Raw genomic sequence first — 21,736 nt, forward strand, 5'->3', positions numbered from 1 at the left:
AAAAACATGATTAGCCTCAACTGGATGCTTTGACACTTCATCTCTGGTTCATACTAAAACGCCCAATGCTCAGCTCCGGTGGTAATACAGTCAAAGAAATGGATTCTGTCAGGAATCTGTTGCAGGTTTTCCCAGTTAAAAAAATCACGAAAACAGAATTAACACTATTGTGTCAGAATAACACTGGTTTTGGGAAGGAGAGTAGCCTAGTGCAGGTGAAGTTTTTAAAGCTCCTAAAAATAGAGCATTTTTTTTTTTGTTTTATTAGCTTAAATTGGCATATTAACTTATTTTCTAGAATGGTTTTATATTCCTAGTTACGATAGTTAGTTTAAAGATTAACTTAGATAGAGATTTTGTAGGTTATTACTTAGTATCGGTAAGGGTATCCAATCCACGTGTTACCAAATTTTGCACCTCCGCTGAACGAGAAGTTTTTTAGCCATATTTAGCCACTTTATTGACCAATTGTTATATTAAATTATTTTCTATAAGTAACTTATAGACCCAGTCAAGATCCTTGGTTTATTCTGAATTGAGACAGCGAGATTTTGGAAGTTAATTAATACTTAAGTGTCTGCAGATTTACCGTTCGTAACTTGCCGCCATTGTTATAAGATACGTTATATCCCGAACTAGATAGCGTGAGCTTAGTAGAGTATAGTATATTATATATATAATTATATAATATTGTCAATTAATCAGTAAAATCTATTAATCTTGTTAACCTTCATTGTCAATTAAATTGTACTTTTTAACTAAATACATATAACGACTTAGATTTTACAAACGTAACATAATTAATTAATACCTAACTTGATACGGAAGTTATATAAACAGAAATCGTAGATAATACTCAATACTGCAAAATATATATAGATATATAGTTATAACTGTGTTGGGATACAAGTTTAGGGTTATAATTTAGTACTGAAATTGAAATTTTATTGAAATTAAATCCAAATCATGACTTCGACCAGAGCAGCAAAGCAAAAGGCTCAAGACAATGGGAGTGCTGTGGCTAAGGAGAGAACTGAGGGGGACAGTTGCCTTATGAATCACAGCCTTTTAAAATGCTTGCTTGCTTGATGTTTGTGGAACAATCGGGTACAGGACATGATATTGCCATCGGGGATGTCTTTATGTGCGCGAGATGTAAGGAGTGTAAGGAAATCAGGCGAAAACTTGTATGGGCCTATATGAGAGCTTGAAGGACAGGGTGGATGCCCTCGAAGGATCTAAATTGAGGGACCCATCAAGCTCTCAGCTACCCACATCAAAGCCAGAGCTTGCACTTGATCAACACGCAACACAGCAGCAATCTCCAAGGCAGAATGTGCTGGTCCCACAGGAACTAGTAGTTGTTGGTGACTATTGTCAGGGAAACGGGGAATATGGTATGTAAAAAGGATAGGTGGAACAGGACGAGGGTGTGTCTGCCGGGGGCAAAGGTTGAGGGCACAAAAGGTGATATTGTTGTACTAATGATATTAAGAGTAGGAGACTGGCGGAATTACTTAACAAGTACAGACCACCGTTGAAAAAAAAAAGCCGTGAATTAGGGTTGAATTTGAAAGTGTCTGCAATTCTGCCCAGACACGATAGGAGGGAGTATATGATGAGAGCCCTGTCGATCAATTCGGCCCTGGAAAGATTGTGCAAGGCTCAGGGGTAGAATTTTTTTCAGCCTGGTCTGTACTTGTTAACAGGAGAGACTGCTTCTACAGGGATAGGATACACTTAAATAGAAAGGGTGCAAGAAAATTTGCTGATGCTATCAAGGCAGTGTTAGGTGGGTCGGAAAACTGCTACCTTGGGGGGGGATACAAGGACTAATAGATTAACAGTAGCCACTGGCTGAGGTGAAAGTTATTCTTGCACTGCTTCTATTGGAATGAGCAACAGCCTGGAAAACAAGATGCAGGTGATTTCTGAGACTGCTGAGAGTTATTGCAGTACAAGTAAACACATGGGTTGTGCTAGGGTAGCTAAGAATAGGAACAGGTGCATATATACTTGCATGTACACCAATGCTAGGAGTTTGGTAAATAAATTTGATGAATTTGAAGTATTGCTTAAAACATCAAAGGCAGATATTGTTGGAATATCAGAGACGTGGTGTCACACAGATATAAGGAATGCAGAACTGGAATTCAGGGAGTAGAATGTGTACAGAAAGGATAGACAGGATAGGAAGGGAGGAGGAGTTATGCTATTAGTTAAGAAACACATAAAATCCAAGGAAGTGAAGCCAGTTGATATCGCTGGACAGTGCAGTGTCGAGTCAGTTTGATGTGACATAAGCATTGGGAGATCAAAATTGAGAGTAGGAGTGTGCTATAGGCCTAATAACTCTGATGAGTATAATAAGAAACTATACAGGGAAATAGAGTGGGCCGGTAAATCAGAGTCTTATAATGGGAGATTTTAATTTCCCAGAGATTGACTGGAATTTGTGGGATGGTCACTCACACACTAGCAAGGCTTTTGTGGATTTATTGGATGATTGTTTTTTACATCAGCATATTCGGGAAGCAACTAGAGGGAGTGATCTGATTATCAGTAGTGATTCTTCATGCATTAAGAATCTGCAGATAAAGGAACCACAAGGTGGCAGTGATCACAGTGTGCTGAAGTGGGATTTACTCAAAGAGGTAACTACCATCAGGGGTAAAGGGAAGGGTTTTTGCTTTCGTAAAGGCGACTACGATGGTCTGAGACAGTATTTAAATTCTATACAGTGGGACCAACTGATGATGTTAGCAACAGCAAATTCAAAATGGGAAGCATTCAAAGAATTTATCTTGGAATAAATTCTTACATACCGACTAAATGGATGTCAGATAAAATAATGGCAGAGAATAAAAACGCATGGGATACATATAAATTAATGAGTGACATGGAAGCCTATTAGAGATATAAGCTGGTCTGTAACCAAATCATAAATGAGATTAGGCAGGCAAAGGCAGATTATGAGAAATCCTTGGCAAAAGATGCAAACAAAAACAGAAAAGAGTTCTTTACCTATGGAAATTCTAGAAGGAAACGGATGAATCAGATTGGTCCACTGGATATTGATTGTTCAACTGTTGATGATCCTGCTCAGGCACTCGTTTAGTATTTTGTAGAAAATACTAAATGAGTATTTTGCATCTGCATTCACACATGAGGAGTTATTTAGGAAGAGGAATGCCAGAGCTGAAGTAAACTCTGGCAGTGAGCTAGACGATTTTGTAATAACTGAAGAGGAAAGAGGAGGAGTAATTGCTGAGGATAAACATAAAAAAGGCACCCAGGGTGGATGGTATCTATCCAGTTATATTAAAGGAGGCAGCAAAGGAAATAAGCAAACCCTTAGCCGTGATTATGAGAGCTTCTTTGGACTCGGGGAGGTACCCATAGACTGGAGATGTGCAAATGTGACCCCAATTTACAAAGGAGGATCAAAGGCTGACACAAGTAATTATAGACCTGTGAGTTTAACTTCTGTTCCAGGAAATTAATGGAGCCATTAATTAAAGAAGCACTGCAGGATCATCTAGACAAGACTTCAGTTATAGCTCGGACACAGCATGGTTTTGTTAACGGAAAGTCTTGCCTGACCAATTTTTGATTGGATACTGTGATGCAGTCACAAAAGAACTGGATGTAGGGAATAACTTTGATATTATTTATTTGTATCTTAGAAGAGTTTTTGATACTGTTGCACATGGAAGCCTGCTGCACAAATTAGAGCAGTGTGGTATTGGAGGCAAACTGCTGCTATGGATAAAGGGATGGTTGAGGGGAAGAAGACAGAGTGATAATCAATGGACATTGCTTATCGTAGACTAATGTTATTAGTGGAGTCCCTCAGGATTCAGTGTTGGGTTCATTGTTGTTTTCTGTATTTATAAATGATATCGATGATTGTATATCAAGCTCAATGTCCAAGTTTGCAAACAATACAAAGGTTGGCAGTGTTGTTAAGGACACTACTGACAGTATGCTGCTGCAACAGGATCTGGAAAGGTTGAGCAGATGGGCCTAGAGGTGGCAAATGAAGTTTAACATTGACAAATGTAAAGTACTACATAAGGGAAACAGTAATCCCAGAGTAACATATATAAACTGTGTGGTACTACACTGACAGTGGTAGAGAATGAAAAGGACCTGGGAGTAATTGTGCAGGCAGATATGAAGTTTTCTGAGCAGTGCAGACGGGCTGCAAGAGTAGCTCACGGTGTCTTGTCAATGATATTCAGGAATTTTTCTATAGTGATAATAAGGAGGTGATTATTCCCTTGTATAAGGCAATGGTCAGGCCACACCTTAAGTACTACAGGTCTGGAGGCCTCATTTCAAGAAGGATGTAGGGCTGCTGGAACTAGTACAGAGAAGGGCAACAAGATCAGTGAATGGAACAAAGGATTGCTCTTACGAAGAAAGGCTTAAGTTTTGCAAATTACAGTGTCTGGAGACTAGGCACTGGTGAGGTGATCTGATAGAGTTGTATAAAGCCTTGAATGGTTTGAGCATGCTCAATGCTGATGGGGTTCCTCCCCTTGCTCAGAATAATCACCTAGAGGGCATAAAATAAAATTGAGGAAAGACAGATGTAGGATAGATGTGTGGAAATTTTCGTTTAGCCAGCTGGTAGTTGGTTGGTGTAACAGACTTCCATCCCTTGAGGAAGTTGATAGCCGAAATAAATTTAATTCTCAGCTGGACAGGTATTAAGAACGAACAGAGGGGTGAAATGGGAGTGTGTGTTTTTTTTTTTTTTTTTTTGGCTGATGCTGCATAAGCTTGCTTTCTTGCATCATATGCCGCTGCTAATGCTATTATTGAAACAGGCTGTTGCTTGCAAACCATCAGCCTACTGGGCAGTCTCTGTACTACAATCTTTTTTTTGGAGAAAGTCTGAACTACACAGCATACCACTTTCATTTAGTTTCAAATTCATCAAAAACAACTGCAGCAGCAGCACCAGTCTGGAAATTTTATTGCTACACCTTGTATTTATCACCTTGTATTTATCAGAATACGTTACTCCTTACAGTAAATGCAACCCCAGGGCCCTGAGCTGGACATCATCATTATTCTCTTTCTTCGTGATTCCCTACTACTTCTGACTCATGCTCTCTCTCTCTCTCTCTCTCTCTCTCTCAGGGTAATTCAGAAATGGTTTTTGGCTGGTGCAGCATAAGCATTTGGCTTCCTTGCACTATACAGCAAATAATAATAATGTTCCCCCATAACCTTTTGGTGCTAGAGAAACTGTGCCACTGCATTCTCATATATGCAGCCTGGTCATTTGTCTATAGATTCATAAAATGAGAGAACACAGTAAAACTCTCCTGTTTTGTTACTGCAAAACTAATTTGTGTGTTGCATGCAGAGTTTTTGCATTTATCACTTTTTTGTTATTACCATATATTTTTATAAATTTACAGGAATTATCAATGCCACATTACTTCCCCCTTCACTATTTGCTGAAACTTCTTGGCATTTTACTTTCTGTTAAAGCATTTTGGATGGTTTCAAATAAAACAAAATTATTATATTTCTTTTTTTTTTTAATATTTATATATCATTCCAAATAATGATGACAAAAAATAACAAATCCTTTAATATTAGAGCATTTCATCTTCATCTTTTTTTGTTGAAAATATAAAATAAATATATCCTTCAATCTAATAATTACACTTACCATTTATTTCAAAGAAAAAAAAAAAAATAACAATTAGTACTGAATAACTTTTTACCTTTGTTCTTGAGTCCTAAAAATAAAAAAATGAAAATACTTCATGAGGAAATAAAACAATGAAATATGTATACATCAGTAATTTCATACATCAAGGAAATAGTAAAGTCATATCACTAATTCAAGACAGTTAATTCTGTTTCACTGATTTTATTTGTTCTTACCTAATGATTATTTTATCTTAATACCTTTGTAAAGAGATTTTACTTTTTATATAGAATTTAATCATAATTTATTATTTTATTTATTATACAATATTCGCTAAAGTACCTATGGTAACTTAATGGCATATTGCTCGATGGCAACTTAATGGCATATTGCTTTGTAAACTGTTCTGGTCAATCAATTTCGTTGATAAATGCTTTGAATAAAATTTAATTTATATTAATGTTAAATCTTGTGGGGGGGGGGACAAGATCACTTCAAATATAATTGTGGCTTTCTGGAGAAAAAGTGAATCAGAAGATCTGCTCATTATCAACTGTGGTGATGCAGAACCAAAGATGGGGTCAATATTTTGGGCCCAGACACAGCTTACCACATCCTGAATAAAAAGGACATTTTATTTACTATGTAAAAATAATGATGAGGTATAAGAAAGATTAGTTTCTCCAAAGAATTGCACATTCTGGTGTATTACCACACCACTTCCCTGCATGCCTAAACATTGGCATTCATTGCATACCAAATCTACTGTTATTCACCATCGTACATGTGTAGAAAATATGAGTGACAGTTCTTGTCGATTAAAAAATATAACACTGGATATGTCATTATCCTTTCTTCATTTGACAGAGAGAGAGGCAAATCTGCAACCTCACCTAAAGATGGTGTCAATATTTTGGGCCCAGACACAGCTTACCACATTCTGAATAAAAAGGACATTTTATTTACTATATAAATAAGTTTACATAGTACTAGTGTGTGTGTGTGTGTGTACACACACACACACACACACTAGTACTATGTAAACACACACACACACACACACACACATATATATATTAGATAGTATGAATTAGAGCTGTAATGCTCAATACGTTCTACGCTGATATTAATATTTGTAAAATAATAAGAGGAGTTTACCTTAATATAGTACGTAGAATACTTCCTTATGATACTCTCCAGAAATTAAAACGAAAAAATCGAAAACTTACATTAGAGTAAAAAATAATTAAAAACCAATTTAACACAATTTAAATCAATTTAGCACAATTATAAATCAATTTAACGCAATTAAAAATGAAAAAGAATCTGATGAAAATATTCAAAACGAAACGATTTTCCTTCCAGAAGCTGACAACGCCTTTCGACCGTATGTTGTGATCACAGGAATGAAAATTACCGAATAGGGTTGAATCTGAAACTTAAATAGTGATTATTTGTCTTCGCGCATGCGCGTAAAGGTCCACGCATCGGAGATCAAATATGGCTGCCGAACATTAACAGAATTCTCATGTAATTTAATTTCTATGGTTTCTGCAATTAACAGTTGTGTATAATTACATTGAACATTAAGTATTTTGGCCTCGTTAAATAAAAAAAGTGTTTTTCGTTAATGACATGAAAGGCTAATTCTGACGCTGCTGAACAAGAAGCACAAACTGAGGCTTCATGTTGATTTACACGAATATTCAGAGAAAATCGCATCGAACCTTGGTAAGACGAGTCGCAATCACCGCAAGAAATGTTGTATATCAGATCATTAATCTGTGTTGCGAACACGGAAAGAACCGAGCGATTGTTCAGTATAGTGTGTAATTTCTGTATTGGCCTGGCCACAATTTTAAATTCAGTATCTTTAAAGAATCTAAGCTGTTTGTGCCACTGTTCAATGTATGGGACAGAAATAAAGTATTTTTTGATATTACTATTGTTGGTTGATGTAATATTTTGTATCTTATCCTTAGCCTGTACCCTAATTTGGTTTATTGTGGCAAGGGGATAACCCCTATTTAAGAACCTGCTAGTTAATATTTATATTTCTAAGCACAAAGCAGATTCCGTCGTTGAATATTTATAGGCATTTAGAAATTGATTAAAGATAATCGATCTTCTATATTATAATAGCTATGACCCGTTCACCTACAAACGATCGATTATCTTTAATAAATTTCTAAATGCCTAAAAATATTCAACGACAGAATCTGCTTTGGGTTCAGAAATACAAATATTAACTAGCAGGTTCTTAAATAGGGGTTTTCCCCTTGCCACAAAGACCAGTTTCATCTACACTGTAAAGTCATCCCTGGGAAACACTTTCTTCCTCCACCACATTTTTAGAAAAGACTTTAAAAGCTTTTAAACTCTTGTATTTATAAGATTTTTAACTAGTGTAATGAAAAATTAGGACTGTTTCTATGCTGTACTGCATATATCTTCAAATAAATAATCAGAAATGAATGCATTAAGCGGCAGGATTAATATTTCAGCATAACAACCAGTGCACTAAAGGTAGATACTGTAATTTGGTGGGGGGGGAGAGGAAGTGGTTCAGATAATCAATGTTCTAGTGTATTTAGATTTGGTAAAAGCTTCTCCCTATTTCTAAAATACAACTAATTTCTGTTTATTCCCCCCCCCCACACATACTGGCCAAGTTAGGCCTGTGTCATCTTCTGCATAGCGTTTCTTCTTTTCTTAATGTGTTTGTTCATCTGTTTTCATTATTTTTTCTGGAATTTTTAGGAACTGAAATTCTAGAAACTGAGAGGGTATTTATAGACCTGGTCTGATTCTGGTAAGTGGGTGATTGTATCTGTGAAAGAACAGTACATGCCCAGTCAGATATATCTGGTGGAACTAGCACATCTGTCTGAATTGCTGTTGAACAATGCTTTTTGACTACCAATGCACAGGTTCAGTACAATGATATCTGTTTCTTAGGCTTCTGATAAGTTACTTTATTCTTGATTTTATGTTTGAATTTTTTTTCTCTCTTTTCCAGTATTTGGATTCTTCTGAGCAGGTGAGGTGACCCCCCCTCCCAATTTAGAGAATTTCATGATTCTGCAGGGCAGTTTCTGAGTATCTCTCACACACGCGCGCGCGTGCACCCCCCCCCCCAACCCTCCTAATGATTGTCTGTGAATTACAAACTTCATCCCTTTTTAGCCATTATTCTTTTCTCCTGCATTACATTTCGGTCTTAGAGCTAATGCTTAATTTCTTCCTTAGCCAAATGTAGTAAGCCCTATTTGGCTATTACATATTTAGAGATATTCAAAGTGGCTTCATAGGAATTCTGCCAAAAACAGAGATTTTTAATAGCTGTCCTTAATGTTGAAGTTGTACCACTTCAGTTAGATCATCTGACCGTAGCCTGCAGATCATTAGAGGAGAACCAACACTTTCTAAACATTTCTGCAGAAAGAAGGGAGATAACTTGCTCAGAGGATTGTCATTTAATGGGTGCAGAATGAGGAAATAGGGCACTGCATTGTTTGTAATCTGTTTTTGTCTTTTTCAACTGGATGCCACAGTATCATCTTCTCTGTCCCTCTTCTTCACCAGGATCAAGAGATTCGCATCTGCTTCTTTTTGGCCCTAAGGAGTTAACTTTTCTTCCCAGGTTTCTGGTCCCACCACTAGGAGGTAGGAGTAATGCCATAAAGTAATGCTATTGGCAGCATAACACAAGGAAGCAAGACTTGATATTAGTATTAGTAGTGGCAAATGATGTATGAAAACAAGAATATACAACTCAGCAAAAAAAAACAAAAACAAAAAACGTACTAGGTACATAATGAGTTGCTGCCGCTCTACTCCGAGACTGATAGTGTCACAGCGGCAGCCATTAAAAAGGTCTTTACTCAGGAACTCATTATGAAACTGGTACAGTACAATAAATAAAAAAAAGTATTGCTGCATTATATTTGTTGAAAAAAATAATTTCAGTACAATGAATGGAATTTTTATTGTACTAGTGTACAGTGAAATAATTTGTATAAAATATATTATAATAACACTAAAATTATTGGTCTATGGTAACTGAAATATGGTAACTGAAATTGAAATCACCAGCGAGAACTATATAATTTTGACACTTAAATCATTTTAATTCCTGAGTGAATACTCCATCGATCGTCATTCCATTACGTGTAGATTAACTAAAGTATTTGACTTAATATCTAAACTGAAGACATCTTTCATAAATTTATAAAAATTCTTTCCAGTTTCGAATTTAATTCTAGATTGAAATCACCAGCGAGAACTATAGGTATAGGATCCAGTAACTCTTCCAATAATTTTGCACCTTCAATACAATATGGCATCAAATGCTTGTTTATGAATTTCTGAATTATATCATCCTTTTCCAATTTAAGTATACAGGAACAAGGAAAATAGATTCACTATTGAATTGGAACAAATATTAACAAATGTCTCCAATTTCATCTGATACCACTGACACATTGCTGTTATTATGTTGTGCAAAGATATGTGGTGTACTGATGATAGTTCAACCTTCACGTTGATATATCGCAACACCACCACTACGACATCCGAACTTTTAAATTGAGTCACACACACACACATTGGAATGGTTTCAGTAATATACACTGTGTTGCCACTTTATTAGGTACATCTACCAAGCAGCGTGTTGAGCCTCCTTTAGCCTTCAAAACAGCCTGAATTTGTCTAGGCATGGATTGAACAAGGTGCTGAAAACATTGTGCAAGAATGGAGTACCATGCAGGCACGAGTGTGTCATGCAGTTCCTTGAGATTTGATGGAGGTGTAGGCCTGCAGCAAACAACCCTTTCCAGCTGATCCCAAAGATGTTCAATAGGACTGAGATCCAGGGACTGAGCGGGCCACTGCAACAAAGAAATGTTGTTGTCATGTTCCTGGAACCATTCCATAGTGATTCAAGCTTTGTGCACCAGTGCATTATCCTGCTGGAAGTAACCATCTGACTGAGGATAAACTGTCAATATGAACGGATGCACTTGGTCAGCAACGAAGTTTAGGTATGATTTGGCATTCAGAAGTGAATCTATGGGTATCAATGAACCCAACGTGTGCCAAGAAAGCATTCCCCATAACATTGCCCCCATCACCTTGCATAGTAGTCGTCAGACATGACAGGTCCATGGATTCATGTTGTTTTTGCCAAACTCTGAGTGTTCCATCAACACGATGCACCAGGAACTTTGACTCGTCAGACCAAGCAACTGTTTTCTAATCCTCGATAGGCCAGTGCTGGTGTTGCTGTGCCCACAGGAGGCATTGCTCACTTGTTCTTCATTGATCAGAAAGGTACACAATGTGGCCGTCAGCTGTTGTAGCCCATTCGTGACAAAGTGCAACTAGTGGTCCGTTGTGACATTTTGTTATCCGCACCATGTTTGTATTCTGATGTGATGTGCGACATTGTGGCCCGTCTGTTTGCTTGCACAAGTCTAACTATCCTCCTCTGACCTCTCTCTCTCTCTCTCTCTCTCTCTCTCTCTCTCTCTCTCTCTCTCATCAACAAGCAATTTTATTCCACAGGAGTGCCAATGAGAGGACGTTTTCTGTTTGTTTTACCATTCTTGGTACACCCTTGAAACTGTGGTATGTGAAAAGGTCAGGAGAACTGCAGTTTTAGAGATGCTTTGTCCAGCACGTCTTGCACCTACTACCATGGACTACTTTGCCACATTCGAAGTCCGTTATATCAATCCTTTTCCCTATTCTTGCCGGTTTGTATGCTTAACTGATATTAGAAAGGTTGTTCTGCTGCATTTATATCCACAACTGTGGTCATGTGACATGCAACGTTGTGGAACAAACCACTTGTGTGCACAGCAGAGTGTACCTAATAAAGTGGCAGCACAGTGTAAGTTCATCATTATCCAACCACGTTTCACTTAATATCAATATTTTGGATTGCTGTAAGATTGTGTCCATTTCAATATCTCGAACATGGGCCTGTAAACATTGTATGTTCACTGATGATATAGATATACCACTTTGTATGAAATCTTGCAGTTCATCCTGTAGAGATAGTAGCTTATTATTTTTCAAGTGATCTAGTTCACAACAAAGTTCTATATTACTAGTGGCTCTGCAGTGGTGAAATGGTCATGGGAATTTGTAATATTTAACTTTGCAATGAGGTCACTCGAGATAACGCCATGTATACAAGTTGCTGTTGATGATCCTTCTCATAATTACATACAACTTTGTCGAAGGTCCCTCCTTGAGATTTATGTATAGTCAAAGCACAAACTAAAGAAAATTGTGTAAATCTACATGTTAATTTTCTATTGTTCTTGAATGGAATCTTAGTTGATTGTTTATAATAGGTACGGATTGACTAGGTAAATGTTTATCTTTAGCATATTATTTATAATGAGATTGAAGGTTATGTCCTATTTTTTTATTTTGACTTAAGAAATTTCATACATAGCATTAGCATAGGCACACAATGCAAGAGATTCACATTTGCTTCTTTTTGGCCCTAAGGAGTTAACTTTTCTTCCCAGGTTTCTGGTCCCACCACTAGGAGGTAGGAGTAATGCCTACGCAGCATCAGCCAAAACAAAAAAAAAAAAAAAAAACCAGCTCTGTTTTCACCCCTCCATTCTTTCTAGATACCTGTCCAGCTGAGCCTTAAATTTATTTAGGCTATCAACTTCCACAACAAAAGATGGAAGTCTGTTCCACCAACTACCTGCTAGCTAAAGGCAAACTTCCGCACATCTATCCTACAACTGTCTTTCCTCAATTTAAATTTATGCCCTCTCAGGTGATTATTCTGAGAAAGCGAAATAATCCCTTCAGCATTGAGCATGCTCAAACTATTCAAGGCTTTGTACACCTCAATCAGATCACCTCGCAGGTGCCTAGTCTCCAGTCATTGTAATTTGCAAAACTTAAGCCTTTCTTCGTAAGAAGCAACCCTTTAATCCATTCACTAATCTTGTTGCCCTTCTCTGTACTCGTTCCAACAGCTCTACATCCTTCTTAAAATGAGGCATCCAGACCTGTATGCAGTACTCAGGGTGTGACCTGACCATTTCCTTATACAAGGGAATTAGTTAGTTAGTTATTTGGTTTTTAGGAGCATTAGCAACTAAGGCCATATTGCTCCGGGATATGCGGTGGTCATTCCCTGACCTTTCCACATCCTCTGTATTTGGTGGTGACGGGCTCGAACCCCGGTCTAATCAAGAAGCATGTACTATGCACTGCTGCTCCTTCCCACCTGGCTACGGAGGCGCCATACAAGGGAATAATCACCTCCTTATCCCTGCTAGAAAAATTCCTGTATATCATTGACAGCGCCTCCGTAGCCAGGTGGGAAGGAGCAGCAGTGCATAGCACACGCTTCTTGATTAGACCGGGGTTCGAGCCCGTCACCACCAAATACGGAGGATGCGGAAAGGTCAGGGAATGACCACCGCATGACCCAGAGCAATATGGCCTTAGTTGCTAATGCTCCTAAAAAAAAAAAAAAAACCAACAAAATATCATTGATAAGACACTATGAGCTACTCTTGCAGACTGTCTGCACTGCTCAGAAAACTTCATATCTGCCTGCACAATTACCCCCCCCCCCCAGGTCCTTTTCATTCTCTACCACCGTCAATGTAGTACCACAGAGTTGGTATCTTACTCTGGGGTTACTGCTCCCCACATGTAGTACTTTACATTTGTCAAGGTTAAACTTCATTTGCCACCTCTCAGCCCATCTGCTCAACTTTTTTAGATCCTTTGCAGCAGCATATTGTCATAAGTGTCATTAATAAATCTGCCAACTATCGCATCGTCTGCAAACTTGGACATTAAGCCTGATATACCATCATCAGTATCATTTATAAATACAGAAAACAACAATGGACCTAACACTGAACCCCGAGGGACTTCACTAATAGCATTAGTCCACGAAGAGCAGTGTCCATTGATTACTACTCTTTGTCTTCTCCACTCAACCATCCCTTTATCCATACCAGCAATTTACCTCCAATGCCACACTGCTCAAAATTGTGCAGCAGTCATCCATGTGCAACAGTATCAAAAGTCTTTCTAAGATCCAAATACAGTAGACTCTCGATTTTCCGGGCTAGATGGTAAAAAACAAATCCTGAATAATCGATTTCCCGGTTAATCCAAAAATACAGAAGTTACGGGACTTCTTATTTCGTTTAGTTTTACATAACTCGGGAATGACTAATAACATATTGCTACTATATAATTATTGACAAATCTAAATTCAGCGCGATACTTGTTAATGTTTGACCATTTTCATACATCCTTATTATTTTAGTTTTGTGATCCAAATCGATTGCTTTCCTTTTCTTGGCAATTTACTAGCATTGCTGTCACTTCTTCTCTTAGTCGGCACCATGATAAAGGTCAAAATAAAATTTTCTGTAAAGAACTTCAAAGAGGTAAGGTGAAAACTCACTATTCATATTTTACTAAAGCACATTTCTGGAGGTCACTACCATAAAACAATAAAAACAATTTGCACTTTCTGGTTTATTGGGCTTTTTTGTTAATTAATTAGTGCATCTAATTAACCCCAGTAGTTCACATCTGGTGAGTATGGGCTTAGCACACCCAGGGTCCTGAGCTGGATATCATCTTTCTTCTTTTTTTTTCTTGGTGATTCCACTCTCTCTCTCTCTCTCTCTCTCTCTCTCTCTCTCTGGGAAATTCAAAAATATTTTTTTTTGGCTGGTGCTGCATAAAGCTCAGGCTTCCTTGCACCATACATCTAATAATGGTAATACACTAGTAAACTGGATCGTATTGCATTTGCAAAAATACCGATAGCTGAAATTCTGTGGGTTTTATGCTATTATAGCAAATGTGTGTCCTCTTCACTGGAATCTTCAATCATATAAAAAGAAAAAAAAAAAAAAACGTAAATAAATTGTAAGAATCTTCTCTTCTTTCTGATTTTTTTGCTTGTTGCTCCATATCTCACTTGTGCAATTTGTGTGTGCCGTGATTGTCGTTATTGATTGCTTATTTTATTTATTTATTTTTTTTGTTGTTTTAAATTTTACAATCCTCAAAAAAAAAAAAAAAAAATTTTGAGTGGAAAAAAAAAAAAAAAATTATGTAAATCCGTAGTTACGTAAGTCGGGGACTTATTGTTTCGAAAAATGTTCGGCAACCTAAGTAAATATATGGCGATAGATTAAAAAAAAAACGAAAAACTTACCATGTACAACTTGCTTGTCCAATACGATGCTTCCCTTTATTTTTTTCGATGTCGATTTTAAACCTAATCGCTTCCCTTTATTTGATGTTGTGCATGGTTTGGTTACCAACATTATAATGGTTCTTTAAAGATTTAATGGATGCACTGTTTTCAAATTTTTGTTTAACTGAAAGTGCAATTGTTTTGCATTTACCCATCATTTTCGCAATTTCTAAACAAATATAAATATATACCGTGTATATATATATATATATATATATATATACACACACACACACACTATAAAAAAAAATTGACTTACCTGACATAAATAACTAAACAAAATTTGTCTTTTTGCAATGCAACAGAACACAATAATCGACACGACACACTAAAACAAACTAAACATGTTCTTTTTTTTGAGCAGCGGGTATGCAGACAGCGGGAGTTGGAAGATAATAGGTACATTATCTCCCAATGACGACTTATAATGCAGCTTCTTATCGCTTATTTACGACTTTCAAAACAACTGTTTATACCTATTCTATTTATTATTTGAATTTTATGATTTCTGGTTGATTTTTTTTTTTTTTTTTTTAATTTGGAGTTTTGAAGTGTCCTAATTAATCCGATCCCGGTAAATCGAGTCTGCTGTATACAGGGTGTCTCAAAAATATTGGTAAAAACGTTTAGGGGAGGTGGGTAACATCTAAAGTGAATGTGAATCACATAGGAACTCATAACTGGAAACGTCACCGTAAGTCGGTACACGGCACTATTCATCAGTTCGCGGGAGGGAAAATTTCTAGTTTACTCATTCAAGCAGTAGTCACCGCACGAAGAGCATGCATCGATATACAAACTGAGAACTGGCAGACATGCACCTAGTGTATGGATTAACAGAAGGCCCACACTGTGTGCACCCCCATGCAGCACAACATCGCTTCGCAATAAATGTGTGGGCAGGTATGGTTGATGACTGCTTAGTCGGCCCATACCTGTTACCATCCCGCATGAACTCCGCTAAATATCGGATCTTTCTTGAACATGTTCTATCAGGGTTACTTGATGATGTTCCAGCAAATGTGAGACGCAACATTTGGTTTCAACATGATGGGGGTGCCTGCCCATTATGGAAGGTGTGTTCGTGACCATTTGAAAAGGCATTTTGGGCGTTGATGGATTGGCCGTGGTGGACCCGTTGCCTGGCCGCCACGCTCACCTGATTTATCGAAGCTTGATTTCTTTCTGTGGGAGGCCCTCAAATCTATCGTGTATGAATCGCCTGTGGAGATGGATACGGCGTGACTTCTCTGCACTGCTGCTACTGTCAAAGAAACTCTAGGTATGTTCGATCGTGTCCGCCCATCCAAGCTGCATCGGCATCACGCATGCAACGAGTCTCATGGTGGAACCTTCGAGCATCTGTTGTAACATCACAAAATGCATCTATCTTATACTCCATTGTTAATATTATGTCAAATAAATGTTTGCCACTAATTACTATCTTGTGTAATTTCTGCTTCTTGTGCCTCTGCTACTACTTTCCCGTGATGTTTCCAGTTATGGGTTCCTATGCAATTCACATTCCTTTAGATGTTACTTACCTCCCCTAAATGTTTGTACCAATATTTTTGAGACACCCTGTATATTATCAAAGTTATTCCCTACATCCAGTTGCTTTGTGACCATATCATAGTATGTAATCAAATTGGTCAGACAAGACTTCCCCTTAATAAACCCATGCTGTGTCTGAGCTATAACTGAAGTCTGATCTAGATGATCCTGCAGTGCTGCTTTAACCAGTGCCTCCATTAAGTTCCCTGAAACAGAAATTAAACTATCAGGTCTACAATTACTTGTGTCGCCCTCTGATCCTCCTCCTTTGTGAATTGGGGTCATATTCGCACATCTCAAGTCCATGGGTACGTCCCCTGAGTCCAAGGAACCTCTCATAATTATGGCTAAGGGTTTGCTGCTTAGTTCCTTTGCTGCCTCCTTTAATATAACTGGATAGATCCCATCCATCCCCAGGTGCCTTTCTTATGTTCATCTTCAACAATTTCTCCTCCACTTTATTACAAGATTATCTAGCTCACTGCCAGAGTTTAGTTCACCTCTGGCATTCCCCTTCCTGAATAACCCCTCATGTGTGAACGTAGATGCAAAATACTCATTTAGTTTGTTAGCCACCTGAGCAGGATCATCAACAGTTGAACCATCGATATCAAGTGGACCAATCTGATTCATTCCTTTCCTTCTAGAGTTTACATAGGTAAAGAACTCTTTACTGTTTTTCTTTGCATCATTTGCCAAGGATTTCTCATAATCTGCCTTTGCTTGCCTAACCTCCTTTGTGATTTGGTTATAGACCAGCTTATATCTATTATAGGCTTCTGTGTCACATGTTAATTTATATGTATCCCATGCATTTTTCTTCTCTGCCACATGTCTCATTAGTTCATCTGACATCCATTTAGGCCTAAATCTTGAACAATATTTCTTAGTTGGTAAGTAAAGCCTAGTAGCTTCCACGATATGCCTGATAAGTATCAGGCATAGTAGAACTCTGTGGCTGACAAGTATCAGGCATAGCAGAACTCTGTGGTTGAATTTCATTATTATTCAGAATAGTTTGAATTTCTAATTTCCTTTTCTTCTGTTCACGATATTCCTTCATTATTTCAGCTTGAGTTTTTTTTGGGTGCAGTTTGAGAACTCCCAGGCATAACAAAACACTCTTGTTAAATTTCATCTGGATTCACATTTCTGTCCAACTTCCCTTTCTTTCTTTCACGATATTCCTTTGAACGCTGGGCTATAGATTTTGGGTCACTCACATATTAATCATCATGCTGATATAACAGTATAACATAGAGTGTCACTGCTCAATTGTACGTGTTGTGTCACTGCACTTGTTGCATACAACTGAGTTTTCTTGGGTGCATGCGTTGTACTTGTTGCTGCAGTGACGCAACAAGTACAACAGATGTGCATCTGGTTTCATGACAATTTATAGGTAACATAACGCTTTTTTCCAAATAACACTGCCAAAAACGTTTTTAACATCAAAATTCCACATCACCTGTCCATTCCCTCCAATAGTTTTAGTGCTTCCCCAAATTTATTCATTCCACCCACTTACACAACAATAGATGGAAGTTTGCATTTTCCTGAAACCATCTTGGCTCATTTTGAATTTATGCTCCCTCATGTTGTAGTCTCAGCAAGAGGAAGAATATCATTGCATTAATCTTGCTCAATCCATTAAAAAAGTCTTAAATACCTCAATCAAATCACCATGTGCATGATTTCCTGGTCTGATGGAAAGCACCAAGTGCTTTCCATCAGACCAGCCTCCAGATGCTGCAATTTGCAGAACTGAAACCTTTCTTGGTAAGAGCACCCTTTTGTTCTCCCTCATCAATATCGTTCCTCTTCTCTGCACCGATTCCAGAAGATCAACATCTTTTCTAAAATGAAGCCTCCCGACTAGGGCTTACAATACCGGGATCCCGAATACAGGGACCCTGGACATTTTTTTCCGGTATTGAAATAATGGTATTGATACAAAAAATACCGGTTTTATGGTACTAATTAAAAAAAAATAAATAAATAAAAAATGTTTATAATTTAATCACATAAAGGTTATAAAATCACCTTTATGTAATTACAACATTGTTATCTCTACTAGCAAATGTTGGATAAATCATCGATAGGACACCATGCAACTTTGCAACCTGTCCACAATTCTCCGACAAATTTATGTCGGACTGTACCGTAACTACCAAGTGCCGTTCCTCCGCTACTGACTTTAGTTCAACTCCACCAAGTGTATAAGTTATTTTGGGGTTGCTGTTCCCCAGGTGTAAGACCTTGCATTTTGCCGAATTAAAGCAATAGCTGCCACTTTTCTGACCATTCCGGAAATCTGTCTAGGTCACTCTGAAGAAGCTCTGCTTGACGGCGATCATTAACTACTCTACTGATCTTTACATTATTTGCAAGTTTAGACCTCACATTCTCCATCCCTTCATGGATGTCATTTAAGATAATCAAAAACAACAGTGGTCCCAATACTGATCCTTGGGGAACCCCACTTCTTACATTAACCCAATCTGAGGAATAACCATTTATCACAACACTCTGCCTGGCGCCCTCAAGCCATCACGCTATCCATCTAAGGATTTGCCCTATAATTCCAGCCTGCTCCAACTTATAAAGTAACCACTCATGTGGGGCTGAGTCAAATGCTTTGCTGAAATCAAATAAACAATGTCCAAATTGTTTCCTAAATCCAGCTCACGAGTGACCTGTCAAAATGGCTAACCAGATTTGTTAAACATGATTTTTCCTTTACAAAACCATGCTGTGTATATATCCTACAAAATTCCATTTCCATCTAAATGATCATGAATTCCACCATTGACCATTGCCTCCACGATTTTCACTACTACCATCTACAGCTGCCCGGTCGATAATTTCCCGTTACACTCCTAGAATCGCCTTTATTTTCCAATTTACACCAATCCAATGGAATCTCTCCTGTCATCTGGTTGTGGCACTTGTTTCCACTGGTTCAGAAGACAGAGGGGAGAATTACAGAAGTCAATTCAGAAAAACAGTGTCCACGGAAGTATATACAGAAAAGGCATGCAGCAGAAACAATGTCTATGAGACAAGGAACGAAGAGACTTTGTAAGAGATGGGTCATTAATTAACCTAACAGCACTCTTCTGAATGGAGGCTAGAAGCCTGAGAGAGGTTATGGGACATCGCCCCAGATGCAGGAACAATCTTCCATAGCAGGGTGGATCTGTGATTTGTAGAGTGAGCAGCTGTTGAAAGAAAAGTAATGCCAAGAGTGAAAGAGAAAACCCAGTTTTTCAGATGCAGAGGAAGCAGTATTTGTGATGTGCTTATGTCAAGAGAGCTTAGAAGTCAGGGTAATCCCTAATCCATCTGCATCTGATCTTGTCTAGAAATTTGAATGTCGTAGAAGATAAGCATAGGAGCAAATATTCCATTTTGCGAGAAATAAGACAAGACTGAGAGACTTAGAAGGAATGAAATTATCTTTGATCCACTGGAGAATTACCTGTAGGTCAGTATTTAAGGAATTGGTAATGGATATTAGAGGATTTGAAAGTGTTTGTGCAGGGGAATGTTTCTCAAACTGGAAAGTCAAAATGCAACGTGTTATCAGCAGAAAAACTATGGATAGAATTTCCACGAATCACAAAACCAATAAAATGATTAACCCATCACTGATTACCAAAGGGTCGCAAATTGTAGTGAATAGGCCCGACGTAGCCGAGTGGTCAGGAGCGAGAGTGCATAGCACTCGTTCCTTGAGTGGACCGGGGTTCAAGCCCAAGACTACTAAATACAATAAATATTTGTATTGACGATTTATTGTACTCTACTGACTTTGTTGTCATGCCAGAGTATAAACAGGAAAAAAAAAAAAAAAAAAAAATTAGCAGTAAACAATTCCTAGGCTGCGCTATGAGAAATGGTTCCACACCATAGTCCCATCTTCCGAAGGTCAATTGTTGTCACAATGTACTTTGGCAAACAGATCAAGCAGGATCTGTTTGGCAAACACAACAAAATGTAGCAGCAGTATTTGTCACTCTATAGAACCAACTTCCACTATTGCATAGACTAATTACAACATTTGTTGCACCATATAAAGTGTGAGATTGCTGATTGTGGTGGGTGGTGTTAAGCTTATGCACTGCCACTCTGACATGAAAACCAAAGCCAAGGCTGTGGAACTCCACACTGTATTTGTAGAGACCTCAATTCCTGTCAATGCTTTTAATTCCTGGTTGATATTTGCAGAGATGTCCAACAAGGTTGTCATATACTACCGGACAAAGTATCCTCTGGTGGTGGTGTGGAATGAACTTCTGTGTTTCTGTATGCATTACTAGGCAGTGATGACACCATCACATTTACACTTCAGGATGACATTACCAATGGTAGGCTTTAGATGGTGTGCAGGCAAGTAATTGACATGCCAGCAAGTGCCATATTGCCATATGAGAATAACACCCTCTCTTGGGATCAGTCAGCTCAGTTCGTGTGCCATGATGGAAGCAACTAACCTCTCTCTCTCAACTCTTTACATATGTAGTAGTTTGAGTCAATTGTTTATCTTGGAAGTCCAATGGGCTATGAAAACAGGAGCATCTGGTAGTGTAGTTGTTGTTTTTGGTTTTTAGGAGCATTAGCAACTAAGGCCATATTGCTCCGGGAATATGCGGTGGTCATTCCCTGACCTTTCCGCATCCTCCGTATTTGGTGGTGACGGGCTCGAACCCCGGACTAATCAAGAAGCGTGTGCTAGGCACTGCTGCTTCTTCCCACCTGGCTACCGAGGTGCCTCTGGTAGTGTATGTATATATATATTTGTTTAGTGATAAAAGTAATGGAGAGAGATGGAAATAGGAGAGTGAATATATAAAAAAGGAATAAAGGTTGTAAGGAAATTAAAGGGATTAAAGTAAAAAACAAAACAAAAAAAAGATACAAATATACTAGAAAAGGATATTGCCACATAACTTACAACCTTGGTGTCTTTTACAAGGTGTCAACCATCAAGACAGTAAGAAAAGATGTCAATATTGTGTCTGTTTCAGAGAGCATGCAGACTGAGAATGCCTTTGGTGGTGGAGATAATACCAGAATGCCTTTGGTGGTGGAGATATTACCAGAATGCCTTTGGTGGTGGAGATATGCTAAACTTCCACTACAAACTGGTTTTATTCTGCATTGTGGTGGTGATGGGCTCAAGACTCATCTCAGATGTCAACTCTCACCTGCATTTGTTCAGGAATAAGGAG

General features: G+C 38.1%; 1 protein-coding gene across 2 annotated transcripts in view; it reads right to left on the reverse strand.

Annotated features, from left to right (window-relative positions):
- Frmd5 (FERM domain containing) overlaps window positions 1-21,736 on the reverse strand; it is a 433,883-nt gene that overhangs the window by 115,728 nt on the left and 296,419 nt on the right. The window contains exon 10 of one of the 2 annotated variants that reach the window (XM_090368523.1): window positions 5,748-5,762. The exons of the other annotated variant lie outside the window; for it this stretch is intronic. Within the exon in view, the coding sequence (XP_090224649.1) occupies window positions 5,748-5,762 (15 nt within the window). The remainder of the gene's footprint in view (window positions 1-5,747; window positions 5,763-21,736) is intronic. 2 annotated transcript variants of the gene reach the window in all.

Source organism: Mastigoproctus giganteus, chromosome 2, assembly GCF_048544385.1.
Source record: "Mastigoproctus giganteus isolate SK-2022 chromosome 2, ASM4854438v1, whole genome shotgun sequence".
NCBI classification, from domain to species: domain Eukaryota; kingdom Metazoa; phylum Arthropoda; class Arachnida; order Uropygi; family Thelyphonidae; genus Mastigoproctus; species Mastigoproctus giganteus.